The sequence below is a fragment of the Acomys russatus genome, chromosome 14 (assembly GCF_903995435.1).
Source record: "Acomys russatus chromosome 14, mAcoRus1.1, whole genome shotgun sequence".
In the NCBI taxonomy this organism is placed as follows: domain Eukaryota; kingdom Metazoa; phylum Chordata; class Mammalia; order Rodentia; family Muridae; genus Acomys; species Acomys russatus.
Window position 1 is genome coordinate 51,838,249 of NC_067150.1, and position 26,607 is coordinate 51,864,855.

Genomic DNA, 26,607 nt, shown 5'->3' on the forward strand with positions numbered 1-26,607 from the left:
AATCTGTGCTTTGTAACTAGAAGTTTAACGTATCACTCTGCTCCAGCTCAGAGCCTGGGCAGCACTTGACTCTCACTCTTTGTATCCCCTCTGTGGTGCTCTCTGCTGCTCCCTGTACAGCTAGCTGGGACTTGCACACTTGTCCAGGGGTTCACATCTCAGCAAATTACAGTTACATGCTGGCAGTTTTGTTTCCTCCTCTACATAGTGAGTTCATGAAGCTAGAGACTATATGTCTTCACATCTGGACACTCTCCAGGCCACTAATGGGCTTCCACAGTGCATAATTAGGAAGCATCCCCAATGGGTCTAATGCTGATGTTGAATGGTAAGTCTGACAAACTATCATTCCATTGGTTTATCAGATTTATTCCAAAGGTACCAGTGAACTGCTACATATCTGTCTATGCATTGGCAAGTTAGCTAATGACATTTGTGTACTCAACGTGAATGTCCAACTAAGAAAATACACACAGTTATTTTATATACCATCCTTAACTTATGTTAAAGGGTTGAGATGGGCAATAATCAAACACCCATGAGAAGTGGTGCAGAGGAGCTGTAGATGGGCTTAAGAGGTGAAAGTTGATAACAGCACAGATTAAGAGAAGAACTACTGGCCAGCCTGGTCTACCAAGCGAGTCCAGGACAGCCAGGGCTACACAAGGAAACCCTGTCTTGAAAAACAAAAAAGAAAAAAAAAAACAACAACAAAAAACAAACAAACAAACAAAAAAAGAAAGAAAAAGAACAAAAGAACTATTTCCATCCACTGTGCTTTGGACAACAGAGTGAGGCAGGGGGAACAGCATGGTTCCTGAGATGGGGCAGAAGCCAGCAGCCAGCATTTGCTGCACTAAAAGGAAGAAGTGTGACAGCAGCACCGACTGCGGCCCACTGCAACACTGCTCACTGAATGCAGCTCCTTGCAAGCATCAGTTCTGCTCTGTCTACCACAGCAGGGCAGCATCTAGCAATGTCCAGTTCAACAAATATTTTTTAAGTTAATAAACTGAGAAGGCTTTCAGGGTATCTATTAAATCTGTAAAGGATGCTCCAACCATAGTCACGGCATGGGCAAACATGCAGAATGAGTGATATGGACGCACAATCAGAGTTAACAAGCCTGGCTAGGTGAGGCAGAAACATGCAGTAAAGAAAGGGCAAAGAAAAAATGCTATTTGATGTGGGGGTGACTCATGGCCACAGCAGACAGAAAAGGTTTAATTTTAATGTCAATATAGTGGAGAATTGGCTAAATACCAAAATGAAGGGCAAATGCACTGGGAAATAATCTTGCTGCATCTCAGCTATTTAGGAGTGGCTTACTTTTCCTCTGCTGTGTGATTAAAAGATGGAATGTCAACTTTAAAATAAAAATTCTATTATCATAAGGTGATTATTTTGTGTACATTTTGGGAAAGCACACTGTTGGGAAAAGGAGTGAAAATGCAATAAGCTACAGGCAGGATGCTGTACCACTGTCAGGAAGCAGAGCTGAAGGGAGCCACAGCCGCTGCAGACCTCACAAAGATGAGACAGGCGGGTGCTGGACTCTAGACAGCAGAGACAGAACAGCTGTGACCCAGGTCACACAAGGCCAAGCTAGCTCATGAAGAGGCTGCTGGGGCTAGCCTCAGACTCAGGCCACTGCTTACTAATCTGCTCCTCTAACAGGGCATTTGATTTCCATAAAAATGACGCAGAAAGCTTGTTAAGCAACGTTTATATGTTGCAGAGTACCCTTCCAGTTTTCCTCTCATGAATGGCCAATATGTCCATATCTTTAGTTAGAGAAATGAACATATTAGTTCATTTATTCTCTCAGCAAACATCTCCTGAAAGCCTGCTATGTACCAGTGATATCTTCTGTGAAGGTCACACCTGAGTTTACGTAAAGCCAAGTACCTTACTACTTACGTTCTCCAACTCAACATTAAGGGATGCCAGGCAGAGGACAGCCGATGGGAATTACCTGCAAGCTCTTTAGTGGTTACTTTCAAGTCCAAATATTATCTATTCAAACAGCTCTAAGACAACCAGTAAATGTCCTGTGTCTCCCCAACTACTGGAGAAACCTAAGGAAAGATGGGGGATTGACTTGATGCAGTAAAGCATCAAATTCTTAAAAGCCAGGCCAGCTGTGGACCACACCTCAATGTACATGCCAGCAAGAAGACACTATTCCAGAGGTCTGTATACATCTTTTTCTCTTTTTTATTTCCTTTAGGCTTCTTATAACAGGCAAGAACAGGAATACTTCAAGTCTTTCGGAAGATTCTTTTCCCACTGAGTAAGTGGTGCCGATTCCTACAATAACTCATTTTATGAATTTTCTATTACAACATTCATGTGTGTGGAAATTCATTTTATGCATTATATTTTATTACAGTAGTGTTGGCTAAAATGCCAGTGTAGACAGGAAATGACCAAAAATAAACCAGATTCACTGCACACATCCAATGTAAGCAAAGGAAACATTACACCTAGTATTTTGCCATTTCGGTTGGGTAAAAGCCCTCTACAGTGTCGTTTACTGTTGAGCTTTCCCCAAGTTCAGGGAACAGTAAAATAATTAATGGATATAGCAAAGTGTTAAAGAATTCCTTTCCTTTATATAGCCATGCTGTTTCATGGACACTTGCTCCTATGCATTTAGTTGTATGTCCACAGGTCAAGGGTCATGGACACTGTAACATAAGAATGACCTGCCTGCTTTTTAGCATTATGGAATACTAACGACTATCAAAGATGGTTTAAAGTGCAAAAACACCTGTAGTATTTAAACACAAATTGAAATGCTAAAGGAAAGACTTTGTGGCTCTCTATACTAGCTTTCCACTGTTAGGAAGAAGGGCTTACATCACTGCCCACAGGCAAGTGGTAGCTAATTTTAAAGATTTATAAAGAATGTAGGAATGCAATCTCTAACATTTAAAATGCAGATAGGGATGAGCACACCTGTCTAAATCACTTGCCTCCAAGGTGCCATTCAGGAACGTAAGTGCATAATGACTGAAAAGGTATAAAGTCACAGCAGCCTGATACGGAAGGCTTGTTGGTGGCAGAGGGCCCAGCGAGCTTTAGGGGGCTGCCACGTGAAGCCTGTCCACTGCTGAAGAAGGACAAGCCATGCTGAGAGAGCGACAGAGCCTTTTGAGGCATGGATAGGGAGTGAGTGAGAAGTGAGATGGAAGCTGGGTTGGGGGACACATGACGGAGACTCTGAAGGACTAGACCTAGGGACTGAGCATGGTGGAAAAGTTCTCACTGAGAACAGTGGTGCCTTGGGTTAATTGCTAGCACTGAGCGAGGAAGAAAGACACCTCCACCCACTCCCACTGCTCAGGCAGCAGCATTCAGATAGATCCGGATGGGGAAAGAAAAGAGTATTCTGAATACAACACTAGAGTAAGTGCTTGTTCCCAATGAAGGAAAAAAAAAAAAAAAAACAGTCCATACCTTAAACATGCAAATCAATATGACAAAGACTAATGAAGATCAAACTTTAAATACTTATGAAATATTCCTGTTAATCCTCTGTTTAGCTCTGTGTCCCATTTTTCAATTGTGTTATTTGTTTGTTGGTATTTAATGTTTTGAGTTCTTTATATATTTTGGATATATTAGCCCTTTGTCAAATGTAGGGTTGGTGAAGATCTTTTCCCAATCTGTAGACTGTCATTTCATTCTATTGCCTTATAGAAGCTTTTCAGTTTCAAGAGGTCCCATTTTTAAAAATATTTATTTATTTATTTATTTATTTATTTATTTATGGTTTTTCGAGACAGGGTTTCTCTCTGTTGCCTTGGTTATCTTGGACCCACTCTGTGGACCAGGCTGGCCTCGAACTCACAGAGATCTGCCTGCCTCTGCCTCCAGAGTGCTGAGATTTAAGGCATGCGCCACCACTGCCTGGCTAAGAGGTCCCATTTATTACTTGTTGATCTTAGAGCCTGAGCTGTTGACCTTCTATTCAGGAAGTTGTCTCCTGTGCCAATGAGTTCAAGACTCTTCTCCAGTTTCTTTTCTAATAGATTTAGTATATCTGGTTTTATGTTGAGGTCTTTGATCCACCTGGACTATAGCTTTGTTCAGGGTGCTAAATATTGATTTATTTGCATTTTTCTACATGTAGACATCCAGTTAGACTAGCACCATTTGTTGAAGATGCTATCTTTTTCCATTGGATGGTTTTGGTTCCTTTGTCAAAAATCAAGCATCCATAGGTGTGTGGGTTTATTTTTGGGTCTATGATTCGATTCCATTGATCTACTTGTCTGTTTCTATGCTTGTACCATGCAGCTTTTATTACTATTGCTCTTGAGATCAGGGATGGAGATACCACCAGAAGATCTTTTATTGTAAAGGATTGTCTTAGCTATTTGGAGTATTTTGTTTTTCCATATGAAGTTGAAAATTGTTCTTTTAAGGTCTGTAAAGAATTGTGTTGGCATTTTTATGGAAATTGCATTGAATCTGTATGTTGCTTTTGGTAAGCAGCTTCTGATATCTTCATTTTCTTCAGAGACCTGATTTTTTTTTTTTTTTTTTTTTGGTATAAGTCTTTCACTTGCTTGGTTAGAGTTACACCAAGATATTTTATGGTTTTTGTGGCTATTGTAAAGGGTGTTGTTTCCCTAATTTCTTTCTCAGACCATTTGTCTTTTGTATACAGGAGGGTTACTGATATTTTTTGAGTTGATTTTGTATCCAGCTACTTTGCTGAAAGCATTTATCAGCCTCTAACTAGACAAGTCTCCTATTACATAGAGGGGAACACTAACCCACCCACAAAAACTTTGACCCCAAATTCACTCTACCTACAAGAAGTACAGGGATAAACAGAGCAGATAGAGCAGAGGTTGAAGGAACAGCAAACCAATGCCTGACCCAACATAAGACCTACCCATGGGAGAAAGCCAACCCCTGACACTATTACTCTGCTTTGCTGGCAGACAGGAACCCAGCAGAGTTGTCCTCTGAGAGGCTCCACCCAGCAGTGCCTCAAAACAGATGCTGAGACTCACAGCTAAACACTGGGCAATACATAGGGAGTCTTGTGGAAAAGTCAGGGGAAGGAGAAAAGGACCTAGGGTGATAGGAGCTTCACAAGAAAACCAACAGAGCCAAGTAACCAGGGGCCAGAGGGGCTTGCTGAGCCTGCAGCTCCAGCCACGGAGCAGGCATGGACTGGACCTAGGCCCCCTGCACAGATGGAGCCGATGGGCAGCTCAGGCTTCATGCGGGTCCTCTAGACAGGGGAGAGGGGGCTATCTCTGATGTGGACTCTGTTGCCAGCTTTTTGGTCAATTCCCCCTGGTGGGTCTGCCTTGCCAGGCCACAGGGGAAGAGGACATGCTCAGTCCTGTGCAACTTGATGAGCTGAGGCGGATGGGAAGGTGTCTTTCTTTTTCTGAGGAATAGGGGAGGAGGAATGAGGGAGAAGAAGGGAGGACGGGACTGGAAGGTAACGAGAGATGGGGCTACGAACAGGATGTAAAGTGAATAAATATATTAGTTAATTTTAAAAACACTAATGAAACAAAGTGGGGACAATATTTTTATGGTTTCTTTCTTATGCAACAACTAAATGGGCAAGCCACAAAGGAACAGATGCACATTTTGGTGCCTTTGTCTATATACATGCGATTTAAAGTCACAGATGTGCACAAGCTTCCTGATCCGGACAGTGGAGAATAAGAAAAAGATCCCAGAGCAAGGGGTGAGGCTGAAAGGATGAAAAAAAAAAAAAAGAAATAGAAGCAAATATGAGATCAAAATATAGTACCAGAAAAAAATAACAGCCTACTAATGACACAACAAAACAATAAAGTTCAAAGAAAATGACAAGTCTGGATTAGTCATGGTGACAGTGGACTTCAAGCAGTGCAGCTCCAGTCAAGAGACAAAAGAGAAACTTTGGACTAGGGTCTAGGTGCATTTCTTTCAACTTTAAAAATAGGATGCAAGATGAAATTCCAGACTAAAAACAATTTGTGTAAGAAGCGAATGGCTCACTGTGGGAAGGGTTGAGCACATTTTGAGATAGGATGAAAAGAGGGTGTCTGAACTTGACCCTGAGCTCTTCTCTCCGGGTGACATGGAGAGCAGAAGGGCTGGCGTCATAGTACATAGCTTAACTCTGACATAAGAGTACATTAGGTCCCATCGACGCTTCAGCCCTGCCAGTTTTCGGGGTTTAAGTGCTTGCTATCTGCTGACAAGCTCTGTGTTTGCACAACAGCTGTGGACGTTACTGCTCTCACAGTGCCGCAGCGCAGGTCATGCACTCTAACCAGAGTCCTGAGAGGGAGGGAACAGGTGGGACAGGGGCTAGATTACGGACTCCAGTCTTCTACAGAGCAACGTGCACCCTAGGGAGAGCAGACAGATCAATATACTCCGAATTCTGACATCTAAAAATGGCCATAGCCAGAGGAATACTCACTGCAGAACAGCAAACGGTCTGCTGAACTTCAGCGAGACGGACTGGCACCCTCACTCCCTTGTTCTCCCGCCATAGCTTGTTGCTGGTTCTGAAGATGACAGCCACACTCCTGGGGCAGGTTACAGGAAACCAGTGGACACAGTACAGATCACAGTCCCCAAAACTGTGGCAATATCTTCCTGTGTCTGGATTTGGCCCTTCTAAGGTCTGTCCTTGTTGAGGTTGCCTTGAAGTTTCCTTGGGGTTAAGGCAGCTCTGGGTAGCATTTGTCCAAAGCATTTTCAGTTCTAAGGACTGGAACTGGCCTTGTGTATGCTAGGCAAATGCTCTCCCACTGATCCACACCCCAACCTTTTCTCACTTACTCTTCTTTTCTTTTTTCTTTTTTTTTTTAAGATTTATTTATTTATTTTACATATATGAGTGCTCTATCTGCATGTGTGCCTGCATGCCAGAAGAGGGCATCAGATCACATTATAGATGGTTGTGAGCCACTATGTGGTTGCTGGGAATTGAACTCAGGACCTCTGGGAGAGCAGACAGTGCTCTTAACCTCTGAGACAGAGACCCAGTAAGTTGCCTGGGCTAGCCTTGAACTTACTCTGTAGCTCAGGCTGGCCTTGAACTTGTGAACCTCTGGCTTCCCAAATAGTTTGGGCTTTGGCACCAGGCCTGGCTTTCATGTAGAAGCTGTCACTCAGGGCACAGGACAACAGATGCAGCAAGCAATAGACTCATCAAAAGCCTAAGACAGAAAAGGCTTGGAAGGAAAGGAGGTGCACTGAGGATGGGAGCGATCAGACACTCTGTTGAGCCAGGGTATCTAGGAGGGCATGTGTATGGACAGACGCCTCACAGGCTGCATTTAGTCATCTGCAAAAAAGAATGAACCACCTGAGGGCTTTTTCATTAGGGAAATGTTACAGCAAGAAAATTTTCTAATTTTTCTATTCTTAATTTCAACTTTGACTTTCTTAAAAAATATTATTCCTCAAAAATAATTATGTGTGAAAAATGATCTCCCATTTCCATTCTAAATTCAACTGCAGAAATGCCAGTAGCATGAGATAGTGCCATTGCATACCCTACTTCCTCTGGAAATGCAGAGATGGTGCCTCCATCGATCTGACAGGGTTCCTGAGGAGGAGACTCGGAGTCCTTTCTGTCCTGAGTGGTGGCAATATTGGCTACTCGTTGCTGCAAGTCCCACTTTCGAGCAACGTTGTTAATCGTTAACCTTTTCTTTTCCTATGGGAAGTTAATGGAACAACAGTTATACAACGCATATTTGGAAGAGAGAAGCACTAGCTTCTGGTATTTATTTCTGAGAGAAAATTCCTTGCACATAAACAACCAATGCACCTGCTAAAGCAAGCCCACAAGCCTGTTTCACCCAGAGCTCACATCTCTAAGTAATGATGTCAGCCTACACGGAAAATTATCTATGAGATGAATACTTCTTGTTCTGAATAGTGGGTTATATATTTATTTCATTAACTGAAACTCTGACTTGGCAAAGCTATATGTTCTGTCCTTAAACAAAGCAAGAAAAACTACTAATACTTTCAATTTTTACTCATTAATAAGGGAGACGGGAAAAGGGTAGCGATTGATTGGTGTTTCATCTTGGTTTTATTTATGTGCGTGTGTGCGTGCGTGCGTGCGTGCGTGCGTGTGTGTGTGTGTGTAGGTGCCCGGGGGGCCAGAAGAGAGCATCAGATGCCCTGGAATTGGAGTTACAAGTGACTGTGGACCACCAAACATGGCTGGACCAAACTCAGGTCCTCTGTAAGACAGCAAGTGCTTTTAGCTGTTGAGCCATCTCTCTAGTCCCATGGTATATAAATCATGAAATTGAAAAATAAAAGACATATTATGTAGGCTACTAGAAGAAGCAGTGTTGAGTAAACTTTTTTTCTTGATAACTATTATTATTCCAGAAGAACAGGAATGATGAGTTAATTAAAGCAACTGACGACTTAGGCAGTGGCTCTCAAGTTCAGGGTTTTACAAGCAGATGCTGAACCCGGGCCACTCTGACTGAGCATTAGGAGGGCTCAGGAGTCTGCGCTCTAACAAGCTCCAGTACTGCTCACACACTGAGAACCACTGACTTGGGGCCTTGAAACTCAGCAGTCTCATAGGAACCCTGCTGAGAAAAGGCGATGTAAACCTAAAGACGCTGTGTTCCGTTGACATGCTCCATTCTATGTAGATCCGAGTATAGTGACTGGGTAAAGGGCTCCTGTGCTGGTGCCATACCATTATCAAAAGGTAGACTTGACTTTATTTTATTTTTTAAAAACGATTTGTTTATTTTATGTGAATGGGTGTTTAGCTTGCATGTCTGTCTGCTCCACATGGGCGCAGTGTTCCCAGGGACCAGAAGGTGTCAGATCCTTGGCAGTGGAGTTAGAAAGTTGTCAACCACCATGTGGATGCTGGGAACTGAACCAGTGTCCTACGCAAAAAGCAGCCAGTGTTTTTAACTGATGTGCCATCTCCGCAGTCCTTATTTTTATTACATTTTGGTGTGTGTGTGACTGTGTGTGTGTGTGTGTGTGTGTGTATGTATGTTTTTGTGTGTGTGCGTGCCTGTATGTGCCATGATGCACATGTATGGAGGTCAGAGGGCAAGTTGCAAGAGTCATTTCTCACTTTCCACCACGTGAGTTCTTGGGTCAGGGGCCTTCTCTCCCACACTCTTGGGGTCTGTATAAATGAAAGCAAGCATTTCTTGCGCCTCCGCCTGTATCTGTTTACATAACAGTTAGGCAGGTGTGTGTGGCACTGGATGGAAACTCCAAGCGATGGCTTGTTTAATGGGACTAACCTTTTCAAAACTCTATTTCTAGGTTTAGAAATATTTTGAGCCTAAGTTCTTTGTTATGCAGCTTGTTATTTCAAATGTCTGCACAGCGTAGAGCATTGTAAATACTGTGCATGTATTTCTGTGATGATTGATATTTTGTGCCTAATGTTCTTGTACACAGCAATTGAAGTCCTGCTGTTCTACTATCAAATACTATTACCCTAATCCTGAGTTTAAAAACAAAATAAAACAAAGCTTACTATGTGGAATTCTATTTCAGTTATGTGCTGATGGCTATGCCAACCTAAGCCCTAATCTAAACGATACAGTTACTTCTACCTAGTGGCTCCATCAATTTACTTCCCAGCTAGAAAAAAAATCAAAATGAAATAGACAGAGCAGTGCTTTTTAAAAAGCCATAAAATCTCTTCCCACCACTGGGTATGTTACAAATATGTAAAAGATGTTCGCTGAACATGTGAACACTTTCTCATGCCCACACCAAAGTGGAGCTTCCTTTCCGTAGGTTGGTAAAAGCAGCTTGGTTCTAGGTTGACTGAGTGAGGAGGAGGTGATTTTGTTGGAGTCTGGATAAAGAAAAGGGTGCATTAAGTCAGGAGTCTATTCTGAGGTCAGGTGGGCATCCCCAGGTGGGCAGGGAGCCATGGGGGGACTCAAGATGCCTATGAAGGCAGAAAAAAAGGAGGTTGATTATGGCTTTGCAAGACCAAAAAGGTACCAGGAGTGCCCTGCTCCCAGAGAGCACGATACACTGACACGCCAGCTGGATCCGTGCCTATCGTCACCTAGGTGGCTCCAAATTGCCAGGTGTATATGCAGAAGTGGCAAATATCTCGGGTGTGACGCTCATCTTCTGCCATTTGAGTCTATTCTTTATTGTTACAGGCAGGACCTCATCAGTGTGTGTCATAGTGATCGTTTCCTTTCATCTCAAAGGTGGCATGTGAAACAGGAAGATGGGAAATGTGACTGAAGAGACAGGCCTTGCCCACCTGGGCTCCTTCCCACCCAGCTGCCCTCACATCCACAATCAGATCCACGGCAGGAGCTCGGCATTAGAAATGCCGGAGCTCTGTCTGATGCAACGTCAACTCTCATCAAGGGCTAGATCAGGGCCTGCTGATGTCAACACTTCTCTTATTAAAACCAAAAAGCTAAACAATCATTATCAACCAGAGCTCCAAGACTTCAAACAATCTGCTACTTTCTAAAGCTGTCACTAAAACTTTCCAAAGACTCTTTAAATGGTCACTGAAATGTGGCCTATTTCCCCAAATACTGATGGTGAGAAGCAGCTGAACTGGGGGAGGGTGGGGGAAGGGGGGGCAGCTAATAGTGAGATAAACGGTCAGCTGGACAGGAAGGACAGCTGGTCTCTGTGCCTGTCCCCGGCTCTGCTCACACGGGCAGGTCAGCAGGCTTCTAGCTAAACCATCGACAGAATGTCCTTGTTCGTTCTCTGCTGTGCTCTAGGTCTATCGCTCAAGAGGGCTCCACGGGCCTTGTCTGTACCACGAGTAAGTGTTTTGGATTGTTAACTACTAACTCACTCATGTAAGAGGTGGACAGCAGCAACTGTGTGACAGAGAAGGCCACTTCCCCTGCAGGAGCAATTTGGAAAGGTTTGCCCACAGTGTGACCTGCCAATGGCAAATCATGCTCCTATAATTAAAAAAAAAAAATACCCCTATAGTTATATTTTTTATAAACAAAATATTTTTTAAAAAAATTTTTTTAATCAACTCTTAGGGCTAGTCCAACATAAGAAAATTAAAGTCCTGTTAGGTGATGAGTAGTCTATGAGTAGAGAGGAATCTACGTCAGGAGGCAGAGGCACACTGAGTAAGGGAGGGGGTAACCACCGAGGATGGGGGTGAGTCTGGAGGTCAGAGGTAACAGCAGGAAGGGTAATCATGTGCAGTTAGCACATTAACTACACTAGTTGCTTTTACGTCTGTAGACTCAATATGCAAGGTGTTGGGGACCAGCTTTGATGCTAAGTTAGGAGTCATTTTCATGGTGTACAGCAGTTCTGACGAAGGCATGGCCTTGGATAGCCTGGATCCTACCAAGCCACAGAACAAGGGACTAAGGGCACGTTATACATAGCTGTGTCCCTTCTGGTCACTTTGAGTTTTATGTCACTCTTAAGAGAAAAGCACCTACGTAAGAAAAGAAGCACTGCTCAGGATGACACTTAATTTAGAACCCCGTGTGGCCCAGCTAAAAGCTAGCCATTCGACTCTGTCATTATCAAACTTTGTGATGATAAGTATTTTTTAATCACTATTCAGGGAAGTTGTTATTGCCTAGAACTACTTTAAAACAAATTTTCATTTCTGAATTCCTTGAGATTTTCATCATTTCTGGATCAAAGGAGCTGATGGAGAAACATTTTAGGTTTTAAACATTGTTATTAAAAACTCAGAGCAATGCTCAAGAAAAACATATCAATAAAGATGGCTGTCGATCATGGAGCTATCTAAAGTGGTGTGCTAGTGTCAGGTGATACACACGAACCACACTGGCATGAGAAATGCCCTAATTCCCTTTACATTGCCAGTGAGTCTCCTTCTTTCAATCCATCTCGCACATCCTGTATTATGCAGCCCGTCTGTACTTCCTAAGTTCAGTTCTATCCACCGCAGTAACCTCAGGAGTGCCTGTTTACAAAATACACACTGAGTTTTGAAAGCCGCGTTCCTGCAGGCTGGCAGTGCCGAGGTGTGCTCCTGCGCACAGTGGCAGTCACACTGAGGGAAGTACCTTCAGCAGGGACTGCTTGTGACTCTCCCTCTTCTTTTCCTCCTCTTTCTTGGCTACGACAGATGCCACACGTCTTTCTTCTTCCTAAGGGGGAAAAAGTTTTTTAGAGAAAGCATCCTGAGGTTAGCCGTATTGAGGGAGGTGTGTGATAACAGCAGATAGTCCAAGGAAGGAAGGGGGTATCCTCTCTTTCCTTCTCACCTCTCACCTCTAAAAAGAACTGTGCATTTATAAGTCTACACCTAACTTGGTAGCTGAGATAAATCTAGCTAATTAATAGAAGGAAGACAATAGTAAAGGAAAGAAAGAGTGGGCCAGATTGTCCCATTTTTCATTATACAAATGTTCCCTGTAATTCTGCCAATTATACTTCAATAAAGATGGGAAAGAAAAACTTGTGAAAAGAATTCAAGACCTATCAGAAAGATCATTCACCATCAAATTTGGCTTTATTTCAGAGATTTAGGGATGCCTCAACATATAAAAATCAAAAAATATTATATATTATAAACTGGAGTAGAGGACAAAAATCACATGGTCATTCAAGTTGATATGTGCAGAAAAAGTTTTGAAACAAATTCAACATCCCTTCATGATAAAATTTCTGAAGAAACTCAGAATGGAAGGACCACACCTCCACATGATAAAGACCACAAACAGCAAGCCTACATCCCGTACTGTAGTAATGGAGGAGAGCCTACAAGCATCCCCACTAAACTCAGGGACTAGGCATGGTGTCTGCTTTCTCCACTGTTAGTCAACATAGTAGCGGAAGTCTAAGCTAAAGCAGTAAGACAAGACGAGCAAAGGGAGAAGCCAGAGCATCCTATCTGCAGATGACATGAGTCCATACTCAGGAGATCCTAAAGACTGCAGCAGGCAACTCTGAGAACCGATGGATACCTTTAGCAAAGTGGCAGTCGTAGCCTTTCTGTACACCAATGACAAACATAGTGAGGAAGAAACCAGGGAAACAATTCCATCGCTACAAGCCTCCAAGGAAACCGAGGAGGAAACTAGGAGATGGAAAGACCTCCCACGCTCACAGGTCAGAACTAGTATCTTTAAAATGGCCGTCCTACCAAAATTAATCTACAATGCAATCCCAATCAAAATTCCTGGGTCATTCTTCACAGAAATGGAAAAATAATCTTAAACTTCAATATATTTAAAAAAAAAAAGAGGACTGAATAGCCAAAACATGTCTGAACAAAAAGAGTTCTGTAGGAGGCATCACCACACCTGACTTCAAGTTACACTACAGCACCAGAGAATAAAGACAGCATGGTATTGACACAAAATCAAACCCCCAGAGAAACAAAAACAAACAAACCAAAACAAAAAACCAATGGAAAGGAAAAGAAAAGAAGGAAGGGGGGAGGGAGAGAAGGGAAGGAAAGTATAAGGGAGGGAGAAAGAGAGGAAGGGAAATAGGGAAGGAACGAGAAAAAAAGATACAGGAAAGAAATGAAGAATGAGTGCTCTTGCCGGGCGTGGTGGTGCACACCTGTGATCCCAGCACTCGGGAGGCGGAGGCAGGTGGGTCACTGTGAGTTCAAAGCCAGTCTGGTCAACAATGGGACTCCAGGACAGCCAGGGCTACGCAGAGAAACCCTGTCTCGAAAAAAAAACCTAAATTAGAAAAAATAAAAAATAAAAGAAGAATGAGTACTCTGAAAGACTCCGGCTCACAGTGAAACATACGGTGACAAAAATCAGACCAGAAACTGTCTCCCTTGAAATGTAACCTATAATGTTGCCGCTGCTCATAAAGGCTTATTTAAGTTTGCTTTTCTAATTTTAGAGTGTTTTGTCAGATGACACAGTTGTTTTAAAGGGAATGTGATTATTGGTAATTTTAAAGTGCTCTTTTTTTTACAATATGAAAAACAATTCCTAATTAAAACAAAACTAAGTATAAGAACAGGAAATTAAGAAAAAAATGTCAGACCTTTGCTTCCTAGCATCACAAAATAGCTGGTTTAGTAATTATGCCAAATTTAATTACTGATACATTGGGTGTTGACTTCTCTTCTTTGTTGAGGTGGTCTAAAAGAAAAACATTGCCTAACTTTCTAGAAAAATGGAAAAAATACTATCCCTGTGATTTGAAGGACTGTGCATGGAGCACAAGGGATGTTTACAGCTATCTGCCAAGGTGGCTCTTCAGCTGCCTTGCCAGTTAACCTTACAATCTACTCAGTGAGTTCAGCTTGCACTAGGCCAGTACTGAAGGCACAGCCTCTGATCTACTCTGTGTGGATTCTGAAGGCGCAGAAAGACACTGATGCCCCAGTGGCCTCATCTAGAAGATGCAAACGGGAAACATCAGACATTCCAATTCCAGGAGACAGATGAAAACGCCACTGGAAGCTGCGTGGATCACGTAGGGCACATACTTCAGAGATGATCTCATCTGATTTTCAGAGAGAATGCATGTCTAGTAAAGGCAGTAGGTCTTTAAAAGGAATTCTAAACCCTGGAAAACTGGATTTACCCCAAATCCATTTAAACATCCAGGGTTTTAAAGATATGTATGTGTGTATATATTGCATATATGTTTGCATATATATGTACATTGATGATTATATTTTTAGCATACATAATAACCAAATAGCTAACTTTAAAATACAAAACAAACAAACCTGAATCTCTGTTGTGATGATGGGCCATGAGTCTGTTGGCAAGAAGAAAAAGAAAAGCAGGGAGCAGTTCTGGCACCTCTGAGAGACTAGTTCAGACTCTGGGATGAAAGCCACGTCTATCCTTTCCGTAGCAGAAGGGGACCTATCTGAATCAAGAAACGTAGGCATTTCTCCCAACTTTAGTTTGGCCAGGAAGACTCAACATAGAAACAATGTCAAGTGAGTGAACTGGTGGCCTGTGACCTAGATCATGCTTGCTCAGCAAGTCATCACAGCTCTAAAACAACCACAGACTATGTGACAAGTCTCCAGGGGTGGGGACTTAAGATTAAGAAACTTCACCCCAATGTATTTTCAATAACACACTTTAGAACACACATCTAGGGGTTGGAGAGATGGCTCAGAGGTTAAGAATCATGGACTGCTCTTCTAGAGGTCCTGAGTTCAATTCCCAGCAACCACATGGTGGCTGACAACCATCTACAACATGATTTGATGCCCTCTTCTGGCCTGCAGGTGTACATGCAGGTAGAGCACTGTATACAAAATAACAAATAAATCTTAAAAAAAAAAAAAAAAAAAAAGAACACACATCTAGAGCCATTGTCTCCCTGAGTACATAAACACTAAAGCACTTAGCGTCACAGACACTGGGTTCTAGAAAGGAGAGCCAATACTGTTCATCCAGTCTCATTACACAGAGAAAAGTGGTTTTTTTTTCTCCCAGAGTCTTAAATTTAAAATTAGGCTTAGCCAAACTAAATAAAGGGAACACTCCTCCATTGCTTGTGGGAGTGCAAGCGTGTACAACCACTTTGGAAATTAATCTGGTGCTTTCTCAGAAAAAATGGCAATACTTCTATCTTAAGACCCAGCTATTCCACTCCTGGGCATATACCTGAAAGATGCTCCAGCGTACAACAAAGACATTTGCTCAACTATGTTAGTAGCAGCTTTATTTGTAATAGCCAGAATCTGGAAACAACCTAGATGTCCCTCAGTCAAAGAATGGATAATGAAAGTGTAGTACATTTACACTATGGAATACTACTCAGCTATTGAAAACAAGGAAATCTTGAAATTTGCAGGCAAATGGATGGAACCAGAAATGATCATCCTGAGTGAGGTAACCCAGACCCAGAAAGACACGCATGATATATACTCATTTATAAGTGGATATTGGCCAAATAATACAGGATAGCCACACTACAATACACAGACCTAAACAAGCTAAGTAACAAGGAAAACCCATAGGGAGGCGGCGCTGCCGAGACTGATGCACCAACCAAGGACCATGTGTGGTGAGGACCTAGACCCTCTGCTCAGATGTAGTAGATACGCAGCACAGTTTCCTTGTGGGTCCCACAACATCGGGAGTAGGGACTACCTCTGACATAGACTCCGGTGCCCACTCCTTGATTCCTTCCCCCTGGCGGGGCAGCCTTGCCAGGCCACAGAGGAAGAGGATGCAGGCAGTCCAGATGATGCTTGATAGGCCAGGGTCAGATGGTAGGGGAGGAGGGCTCCCTCTTTCTGAGGACTAGGGGAAAGGGGAGGGGGAAAAGGGAAGGAGGACGGGACTGGGAGGCTACAAAGGAAGGGGCTACAATCAGCTTCTCTGTTTAAGCCAGGTGCTCTGGAAATGCAAGAGATGGCTGCTACCTGCCTAAAACAAAGCTGCAGCTCAGAGGCTGGAAATGCTCAGTGGGCAGTGTTTGCGGGTAAGCATGAAGCGCAGACCCAGCACCCATGTGAATTCGGGGTCGGGGAGGGCACGGCAGCCTCTGTGTAAGTCCAGCAAGCTGCACTCCAGAGGGGAACAGGGCATCCCAGGGGAAGCTGACTGACCAGATGACCTGAACCAGTGAGGTCTGGGGTCAAATGAGGAACGTCGTCTCAGGAAATGAAGCGAAGAGTGACTATGGGAGACGCCTGAGAGCAACCTCTGGCGTCTACCTGCACACATGTATACTCACATCTATGCAAACATGCATACATGCGCACACACATACAAATCACATATATGAACACTCTAAAAATAATAGTTCAGGACGAATCTGACCATTGAAAGGAAAAGGGGAGAATATCTCTATCTCTTGCTTTCATCATTTCTACAAATGAATACAGTTTGAAGCCATGCTGGCTACCATGTCATAGTTCATACTTTGTGCAAGTTTTTCCACACGCATTGCTCACTCATCTCCTCTCCCCACACTGGGACTCTTCAGCCTTGTTACTGTTTTGAGTAAATATTCTTACACCTGTGTTAGGGAGTCTTCCGTCTGCTGCTGCTGCTGCTGTAAAGCCAAATATTTTTTCAACTGATGTATTGTTTTACCCTTTTAAATTCTTTTTGTTTTGCAAGATAAAAGGTCATCTTTTTTTTTTTTTTTTTTTTTTTTTTTTTTTTTTTTTTTCTGTAAAAGGCATAGTGGACAGACACCTGGTGGACAGATCTCTATGAATTGGGGCCAGTTTGATCTTTATAAAGATTTCCAGGCTGTCCAGAAGTACATAGTAAGACCGTGTCTCAAAACAACAACAACAAATAAATAAAACCACAGGGGCTGGAGAGATGGTTCGGTGGTTAGGAGCATGAGCTATTCTTTCAAGAGTCCTGAGCTTAATCCCCAGTGCTCACACAGCAACTTATAACTGTCTGTAACTCCCAGGGTATCTAACAACTTCTTCTGGCCTCTGTGGGCGCCACGCATGCATGTGGTACAAACATATACATACAAGAAAAAAACTCATACACATAAAATAAACAAAATTTAAAACAACACAACACATGCATGCATGCACATGCACACACACACAACTCTAAAAATTGAAAAGTTAAAAGCTAAAAAGGCTAGATGCCAAATTTAGGCGTTGTGAACAACATATAATTTTTGTCTCAAATTCTTCTTTGCTTCCTTTTTAAAAACAGTATTTAAAAACTATTAAGCTCTATTCTTAGCTTGACAGCCAGATGAAAACAGCCTTGGACGGATTTGCTGCAGGGGCTGTTTACAAACCCTATCTCAGCTGCTGAGCAGCTTCTGGATCCTGCCTAGATCGGCCTATGCACCGCCACCTCTAACTGGCTGGATCGGCCTATGCACCGCCACCTCTAACTGGCTGGATCGGCCTATGCACCATCACCTCTAACTGGCTGGATCGGCCTATGCACCGCCACCTCTAACTGGCTGGATCGGCCTATGCACCGCCACCTCTAACTGGCTGGATCGGCCTATGCACCGTCACCTCTAACTGGCTGGATCGGCCTATGCACCGTCACCTCTAACTGGCTGGATCGGCCTATGCAACAACACCCTAACTTCTCCGGCTTCTATCACCCACATACTTTATCAGCACAACACCAATATTCTCTCATCTAGACATTAACCCAAAAGGTCACAGAATGGGCTGGAAGAAAACCCATTGTCTACCAGTAGAGACTTCTTGAGGCTGGCACCAATCAGCTCCTCTGTGTGCTGTGGGTATGTGTGAATCAAGAACCTGCAGCCACCCAGCTTAGCTCAACATGATAGCAACAGACTTTGCCAAATGCTTCGCTCAAACACCAAGCTATGGCCAATATCCATATCTGAGAGGAGCTACTACTAATAATGGGCCACTGTGCTGTCTGCACACACTGTAACTCTGTCCTACAAATATGGACAGGTATCATGTCAACTAAAAATGTTTCAAAAAGATGATTCATTTTGCCTAAAAGGAGCAATGCTCAGTGAGCTGATGCTGCCTCCTAGTGAGCAATGCCTGCAAGATCCTTCAGTCAATCTCAAGCTGTCACACTGGGGATTTTATATTCTTTCCTTTTGGGATAAGACTGATCAGCTAACCTTGTCTTTCAGCCACTAAGCTATTCTGCACACTAGGCCAGAATATAACCTTTACAATTATTGATGTATGCATGCATGCATGTATCGGGGTGTGTGTATCATGACAAGACCATGGAGGTCAGAGGGCAATGTCAGGAGTTGAGTCCTCTCCTTCCATCATGTTGGTGACAAGCTTGGTGGCTGGCACCTTTACCAACTGGACCATCTTATTAGCCCCAGGTATAACTTTTAATAGTCCAGAAAATCAGTCAGTATTATAGATCAGAGCTTGACAAAATCCAGCCCATAGACAAAAGGCCATTTACACTTGATTTGTAAGTAAGGTCACTGAAACAATGCTGCGCTCCTTCCCTTCTATGCTGTCACATCTGCTTTCACATTGCAAGAGCTGAGCAGTTTCAGCAGACAACCTACTCCCCAACGTTGCAAATTCTCACCCTCAGGTCCTTTACAGATGAACTTCGCGAATGTCAGCACTACACAGGCCTGGACTCAAACCTATCCTCACTTTCACCTTACGAATCTTTAGTCTACTCTTGCCCAACCACAGCCCAGTCTTCCTAGGACCAATAACCAGCTAAATAAGAATTGAGGTCAGGGGTAGGAAGCATCGCCTTGTCTTTTGCTAGTTCTCTGGACCAGATGCCAACATCCTCCTGCCCTGGAATAACTCTTTGCTTTACACCGCGTGCCCACTCTGGCCTCCCATGACACTCTGCAGGCTGAGGACCAGAGGGACAGCATTTCTCTATTATTCCTTGACAGCATCATACATAATGTATCTTGGTCATTTTCACCTCCATCACTGTCTCTTATCCTCTCCCACTCCTGCTGAACCTCTTCTTCTCAACAAGCCTCTCCCTGTTTCCATCTTTGGGGGAGGGTCAGTTATCCATGGGTATTCCATGAGATTTAATTAGAGTCATTAGTATGAACATAGCTGAGGAGTTATCTTTGGAGTGTGGGCAACTTACCAGTGGCTACAACACCCACAGAGGGAATGACTTCTCCCTGAGGTAAGCATTAACTGCCAATAGCTTCTCAGGAAGGGGTGGAGCCTCAAAAGCTCCTCCCCCACGCATAATGGAATGTTGACACGCCCTATCTTGTTGGACAGTATTTTTAATAGGCAAACTGCTTTACATCCCTTGGAAGCTTTAGGAGTTCCTCCTTTTGAGTGGGAAAAAAAAAACTGTAAACCCACTTAGACATTTTCCCCCAAAGCTATTCTCTCTCTCAGACACCCAGTGATTAGCTAAACTCAACTATGCTATCAACTGCCACATTCCCTCAGTCCTCCCTGAACTGTGCGCATCATTCCTTGCCCTGAACACACCACTCCAAGTACTGCCACATCACCCCTCTGCACTGCGCATTCCACCCTCTGCACTGCGCATTGTGCACATCACTCCTCTGTGCTGTGCATGCTATTCCCCTGTAGTGTGCCTGCCACTCCCTGCACTGTGCCTTCCAGCTCTCTCCACTGTGCACACCACCCCTCCGCACCTTGCATGCCCCTCCCCCTGCACTGTGCAAACCTTTCCCCTCCACCCATTCTATTTCACTGTTATTCTTCAATTCCTGAGTCAAATGTCTTTCCTTTAAAACTTCTCTCATCGCTCTGGTTAAAATCAGGAGTTACTTTGCTCTCTCACACCATTTTGCCTCAAGTGTTTATGAGCATGTAAGAGTGCATGCAAAGACAGCTAGATAGGTAGTCAGACAGACAAACAGAGCGTGTTGTGTTTTCTAATTGTACTGTCACTATGTATTGTAATCTGGCTGCAGGCTTGCCTCTGTCCTAAGCTGTAAGGAACTGTGACTCTGATCTTGTCATCTTTGGTGCCTCATACACACTCTGCCCAGTGTGTGAAAAGAGCAGGTGAAGAATGCTTCACAGTGCTTTGGGCCAAAGGGAATATATAACAATTCCCTTTCCTAAGTACTTAGGTCCAAGCAGCTGAGCTGGTCTTCACATTCCAACAAAGTAGACATTTGAAAATGCAATATGGGAAAATGGAAAGATACATATTTTATCCCATCAGTAAATAACCACAGTCAATTTACCAATGAAAAGTATGTAAGTTGTAGGGTGTCTCATTCCTTAAACCCAGTATCACACTGGACACCAAGACCCTCATTTCCTGGTCTAGAATGATTTGGGACAGCTGCTTGTTTTTGTTACTGCTTTATACTGATGAACACCAATGGGTCTTTATATAGGGAACAGGATCATGAATAGAAGGAATAATTTCATATGGAAAAGCCTACAGGACGGGATCTTCATCTGAGTCAATAGTACCATCAAAGAGGTAAGCCTGAATAACATACCTATTGACATATGTAATGCAAATAAGAAAAAAAAAACCATTCCTGTTACATCAATGCCAAAAACCTATGTTACATAAAACTTAGTTTCAAGGCAAGAGTGGGAACTTTTGCAGTGACAGTCATTCTACAAAAGAACTCACCTATACCCTTCCTAAATGTCACAGTCAGAAAGGGGGAAAAGTGAGAACCTGCTCTCTAGAAACAATAAACAGGGACATGTAACAAAACGCACCTACAGGTAGCATGCAATTCTGAACTGGGTCATTTTCCTATGAAAAGCATGATATGCATGGAGGAGGTTGAATGTGGCATGAGAAGTAAATGCTAGCTAGCCACTTCTCAATGTTAGTGTCACAGTGGTGCTCGTCAGAATGTGGCCATATGAGTGTGTCATTGCTGTAGAACTGTTATACAACTGGCTTAGTATCATACTCTAAAAGAATGTTCTGTACTTATAACTTTTATTTAAATTTGAGATTAGTTTTTAACTAAAAAAAAATTAAACAGCAGGTGTGCTGTGAACTCAGTCTTTATGTTCGCGGCTGTATGTTCAGCAGAGCAGGTGACCCTTGTGCCATGCAAATGCGTTCTATGGACTGCACCAGGGTAACAATCAGACACGGCATTATTCTCCTTTATTACATATGAATTGTAGGGAAATTCCTATGACTTAAAAAATCGTTGTTGGAGCTTAGAAACTACAACTGCAGCACTATGTGAGGCAGAGGGAAAGGGGGCCATCTGTACAGCAGCTTGCATCAGACAGGGAAGAGGGTCATTTCTGTACCTAAGCACTCTATGTCGCTAGGACAGACAGGTCTGACACGCAACAGTGTACTATCGTGTACTCAGCTACCCAGAGAGTTAGCTCTACATCTTTCTCCAGCATCTTCAGCAAGAAGGACAATCAGAAGTATCATGGATGCTCAATTAAGAAAGACGTGGAGATAAGGGAAAAGAGAAGCCATAAGATGCAGAACACTGTTGGCAGCAAGTATCTGAGTAAACAGAGGACAAAGAACCTTTTCTCCATCATAAAGGAAGAGGATGAGAAAACTCCAGGGCCGTGGTACTCACAAGCCCATCTACATGTTTAGCTGTTTGCCACTCACTCCAGATGCCCACAGTGTCACTAAATGATCAATGGAAATGTCACACAGTGAGAAGCTGACATTCAAAGAATAAGTCACTAGCAATAGAGTGAACCTAGCTGCAGAATCCACATTAAATCAGTAAGGGGAAAAGCAAGTAGCAGTTTGGTATATTTTCAAGGACAGGTGTGACTGACACTTCCTACATTGTGGGTTCCTTTCTCTGCCCCCCTTCTCCCCCCCTTTACTTCTTCCCTTTCAAACCCCTAGATAGGAGAAGAAAAAAAGGTACATAAGAAAGGGGGCAACACTATCGTTACACTACTTCCTGCCGACCAGGGGCTTCGAGTTCCTTAGGGCAAGTTTGATCTTTTCCTCTGATTTCTTCTCATTTCTTTGTGTAGACTACTTGAGAAACTGCAACCAGCAACAGTAATCGTGCTTCTCGGGGCCCTAGCATTTATATATCCTCTGAAAAGCTCCCAGAATGCCAAATGCCATAGAACCTATCTGCAACTGGCAGTACCATGCCCCTGCTAGAGCACGAGGCAAATCACAGTCAGCTGCTGCAAAGCAGCCCTATATCCCCACACCTGGGATTAAAACAAAAGTGTTCCCATAATACTTCCGTGTCTTTTAAAGAAACCAAAATTGTCACTACAGGTAGAGATGACCACACTGAGGTTATCCTTGGATATTTTCTGAGAAAGCAAACACTGGAATAAACGTGGGGTGTCATGAAAGAAAGTCATTACTACAGAGTGTCTTGGAGCCGAGCCAGCGGGCGCCATGCTGGTATACACTGTACACTGGAGATCCCATGCAGGCTCCCTTGGAGCAATGGCTACATTAGTGATACGACATCTTCATCCACAGCATTACAGCATCCACAAAACTACACAAAGCTCTGGGGGACTCGCCCCACAACCCGGTGGCATGGGGTACTTAGGGTTACTGATTTACTTGAAGGAAAAGGAGACAGAGACTGAGTAAGATGCTAAGGAGTTTCATACTGTTCTCTGGCTCCAGTATGGCACTGTGTGACTTATGAAACTCTCTTTTGTCATTTCAAAATAAATTAATTAAATACTGAGCAAAAATAAAAATAAATGTAGAGTTTGATCTAAATAGAAGCCTAGAGATTTTAAAGTCCTATTTGATGAAACTGGAGATAGGGATGATGGTTTAAAAAATAAAAAATAAAACCTGTACTTACAATTATAAAGCATACAGTCACAATAACCCACAGTTCCAAATTAGTTAAAATTAACAAGCATTCATGCAACTGGAAGCCAAATTTCCTAAGCCACACTCAAGGAAACAGCAAGGTACATGGAAGGCCACACTTAGGGAAGTAAGGAGGTACATGGGAGGCCACTCTCAAGGGAGTAAGGAGGCCACTCTCAAGGGAGTAAGGAGGCCACTCTCAGGGGAGTAAGGAGGCCACTCTCAGGGGAGCAGGGAGGCCACTCTCAGGGGAGCACGGAGGCCACTCTCAGGGGAGCACAAAGGCCACTCTCAGGGGAGCAGGGAGGTACATGGGAGGCCACCTTCAGGCAGGTGCACAGAAGCGTGCTCACCGTGATTCGCTTCATGTCTAGCTGGCGCAGCTGCATCATATTCTGAAGGACCGTGTGCTTGTACCATGACTCTTGAGCTATTGGATTGCCATCAAAGGTGATGTCCGAGAGGGAAGTTGACTCAGCAAGGCAGGATACACTGTCAAAGCTGCACAAGAGAGGGCACTGCATTATTCTCAGTATTATTTTCAAATAATACTTCCAGGTTTTGTTTTTGGGTTTTTTGTTTGTTTGTTTGTTTTTTGTTTTGTTTTGGTTTTTTTGTTTTGTTTTGTTTTTGAGACAAGGTTTCTCTGTGTAGCCTTGGCTGTCTTGGACTCGTTTTGTAGATCAGGCTGGCCTTGAACTCACAGTGATCTGCCTGCCTCTGCCTCCTTGAGTGCTGGGATTAAAGGTGTGCACTAAACATTTTAAATTGCACCCACAAAATTATTTTCTTCATCAAATGACTGTGCTTCAGTGTCTAGCCCCCATTCCCAATGTTATGTAGGCCACTCTGCCCCTCTGTACCTGGGATTACCTCTAGGGCTCTAACATTCCATGATGTGTGGCAGATGCATAGTGGCATGTCTTTACCACCAAAGTTCTATAGAGAATAGTCATCATGGTCTTTAGGAACTCCCCTGTGCTTTACCCAGCCCCCAAATTCCTGGCAAGCTTGAATCTTTTACTCTCATAGTTCTGCAATTTCTAGAATATTGGATGGCTGGAATCATGTGCTATGATATACTCTTACGGACGGACTTCTTTCATTTGGCAATATACACTTAACAGGCATCTGTCCATGGCTTCTCATGGCTTCACAGTGCCTGTTTTTCATAACTGAGTAGTATTCCATTGCATGAGTGTCTCACTTTCTCCAACTACAGAGGATGTCCTGGTTGTTAACAGGTGAAGTTGCTGTAAATGCTTGCCACAGCTGACTGTGTGGACATGTTTTACCTCGGTGAATACATATCAAGAGCACAGCTTCTTCGTCACATGTGAGGATGGTTATCTGGCTGTGAGAGAGGCTCACGCAATGCTGTCAGCTCCCCAGCCCCACCAGCATGTGATAGTCAGTGGTGTTTCTAGATGCTAACTACTCCACCAGGTGAGCAGTGGTGTGGCATCGTCCACTCTCCAGTTCCCCAGCGACAGGTGATTTGAGCATCTCTCACATGCACATTTACCTGTTCTCTAGATTCCAGGTGTTTGCAGAGCCTTTGCTTATTTTAAGTGAATTCTTTGTTTTCTTACTGTTGAGCTTTACAGTTATTATGTATATATATGTATACACACACACACACACACACACACACACACACACGTAAAATGGTTAGTTGTCCTTTACCAGAAGTATGTCTTGCAAATATTTATTATCTGTTTCTTTTAAAATTATACTTATTTATGTAGTGTGTGCATGATGTGCACATGCCATGACACACATGTGAGGGTCAGAGGAATACTTGTGGAAGCCCGTTTTCCCCTTCTACTGTGTGGGTTCTAGGAATCAGCTCAGGCCCTCAGGGGTGGCACTGGATGCCTTTACCTGTGAAGCAGCTTCCTGGCCCCTCTTCATTCTTAACAGTACTTTTTGCAGAGAAGAGGGTTTTAATTTTAATGACAGAAAACTTACTGATTTCTTTCTTTCTTTCTTTTAATTCTGTTTTGGTTTCTGAAGGCTGTCTGGGTTCTCTTCTATGATTTATAGTTTTGAGAGTTCGACATCTAGGCTTACAACCCATTTTGAGTTAATTTAATGGAAGGTCCAAATTCACATTTTCCCACATTGATGAACTGCTGCTTTTTTGTTGACAGCCATCTGGCTGTATCTATGTGGGTACTTCCAGGAGTGTACTTGGGTCCACTGATAAATGTGTCTATTCTTTCAGCACTGCCTGGCTGCCTTAAGTGCTGTGCAATACAGAGCAAGTCTCTGTATTGCAGCTTTGCAATGAGTCTAAACATGATAGTTGACTCTGAATGACATGTGTCACTGACAAGAATATGAAATGCAATCTTCCTTCCCTTGAAAATGTGACGTTGTACCTAATCAGGTCACAAGGGACCTACTACTAGACCGCTACCAGACTACTACACTCCAAAACATTCATCAGTCCCCACTCCCCACAGACATCCTGAAGATCCAGCCTATGGAAGGGCTGCCTGTCAGCTGGGAACTGTTCTCATACTCGAGAGTGTGAAGGGGCCCTGTGTGCCATCACGGACCTTGCCTGTACTGTCACCACCACCACCACCACCACCCCCACCCCCCACACACACCGCTCCATGTGGACGTGTCATAGAAAAATACCCCTCAGCCTAACTGGACTTTATATCTACAAAGGCTTCCTTACACTCTACTCCAGCACCTAGACTGTAATAACGGGGTTCTAAGTGACACAGAAACCTCCTGTGTGGCCACTATGCCTCAGCTGTCAAGTGCATCCCTTTCTCCCTCATCAAGCACTGTGAATAAAAGCTGAGGGCTCCCCACAGGCTATAAACTGTGTGGTTCATGAAATCGCAGTTTCATGGTCAACTCCACTAAACTGTACAAAACAGTCCTTATCAGGCTTTGTTCTTCAGTGTTAGGCCAGGACTCTGGGTACAGGCAGTTGAGGCTAGTGACGTGTATTCTTATGCTAATTACTGGCTCCCCAGATCCAGCTGCTGCCCAGAGGAGCACTTCTCCCCATCTTTGTTGTGTAAACTTTGCTCTACCTACCTGAAGTTGGTTGGTTGGGGGAAAAAAGACCTACACCTGGGCAGGGCAGAAGGAAGGGACTGGGAAAGAGGAAGGAAGCAGAGTTGTTTGATGGGTTAGCGTGGAGAGAAGCATATGGCTGGATCAGCATGCATGGAGGAAAGCGTCCCAGATAAAGAACATTAGCAAGTATTTGGGGGTTTCAGATGGGAAGTAGCCCAGATAAGAATAATTAAACCAGATGGCCTGGCATGGGGGCTGGAAAGTATTAAGGTTAGTTTAGAGGGTTGATATCTGCCCAGTCCTAGGTGAAATGAAGCTATTCTAAAATACAACAGGCATCTATGTGTTTTATTGATTGATAGTGGGTTAG

At 43.4% G+C, this 26,607-nt stretch overlaps 1 protein-coding gene across 4 annotated transcripts in view; it reads right to left on the reverse strand.

Moving 5' to 3' along the window:
* Lrrc49 (leucine rich repeat containing 49) overlaps nucleotides 1-26,607 on the reverse strand; it is a 97,507-nt gene that overhangs the window by 18,557 nt on the left and 52,343 nt on the right. For all 4 annotated transcript variants that reach the window (XM_051156572.1, XM_051156570.1, XM_051156571.1 and 1 more), the window contains 3 exons: nucleotides 23,546-23,693; nucleotides 12,051-12,134; nucleotides 7,536-7,699 (listed from right to left, as the gene is read on the reverse strand). In XM_051156572.1, the coding sequence (XP_051012529.1) occupies nucleotides 7,536-7,699; nucleotides 12,051-12,134; nucleotides 23,546-23,693 (396 nt within the window). The remainder of the gene's footprint in view (nucleotides 1-7,535; nucleotides 7,700-12,050; nucleotides 12,135-23,545; nucleotides 23,694-26,607) is intronic.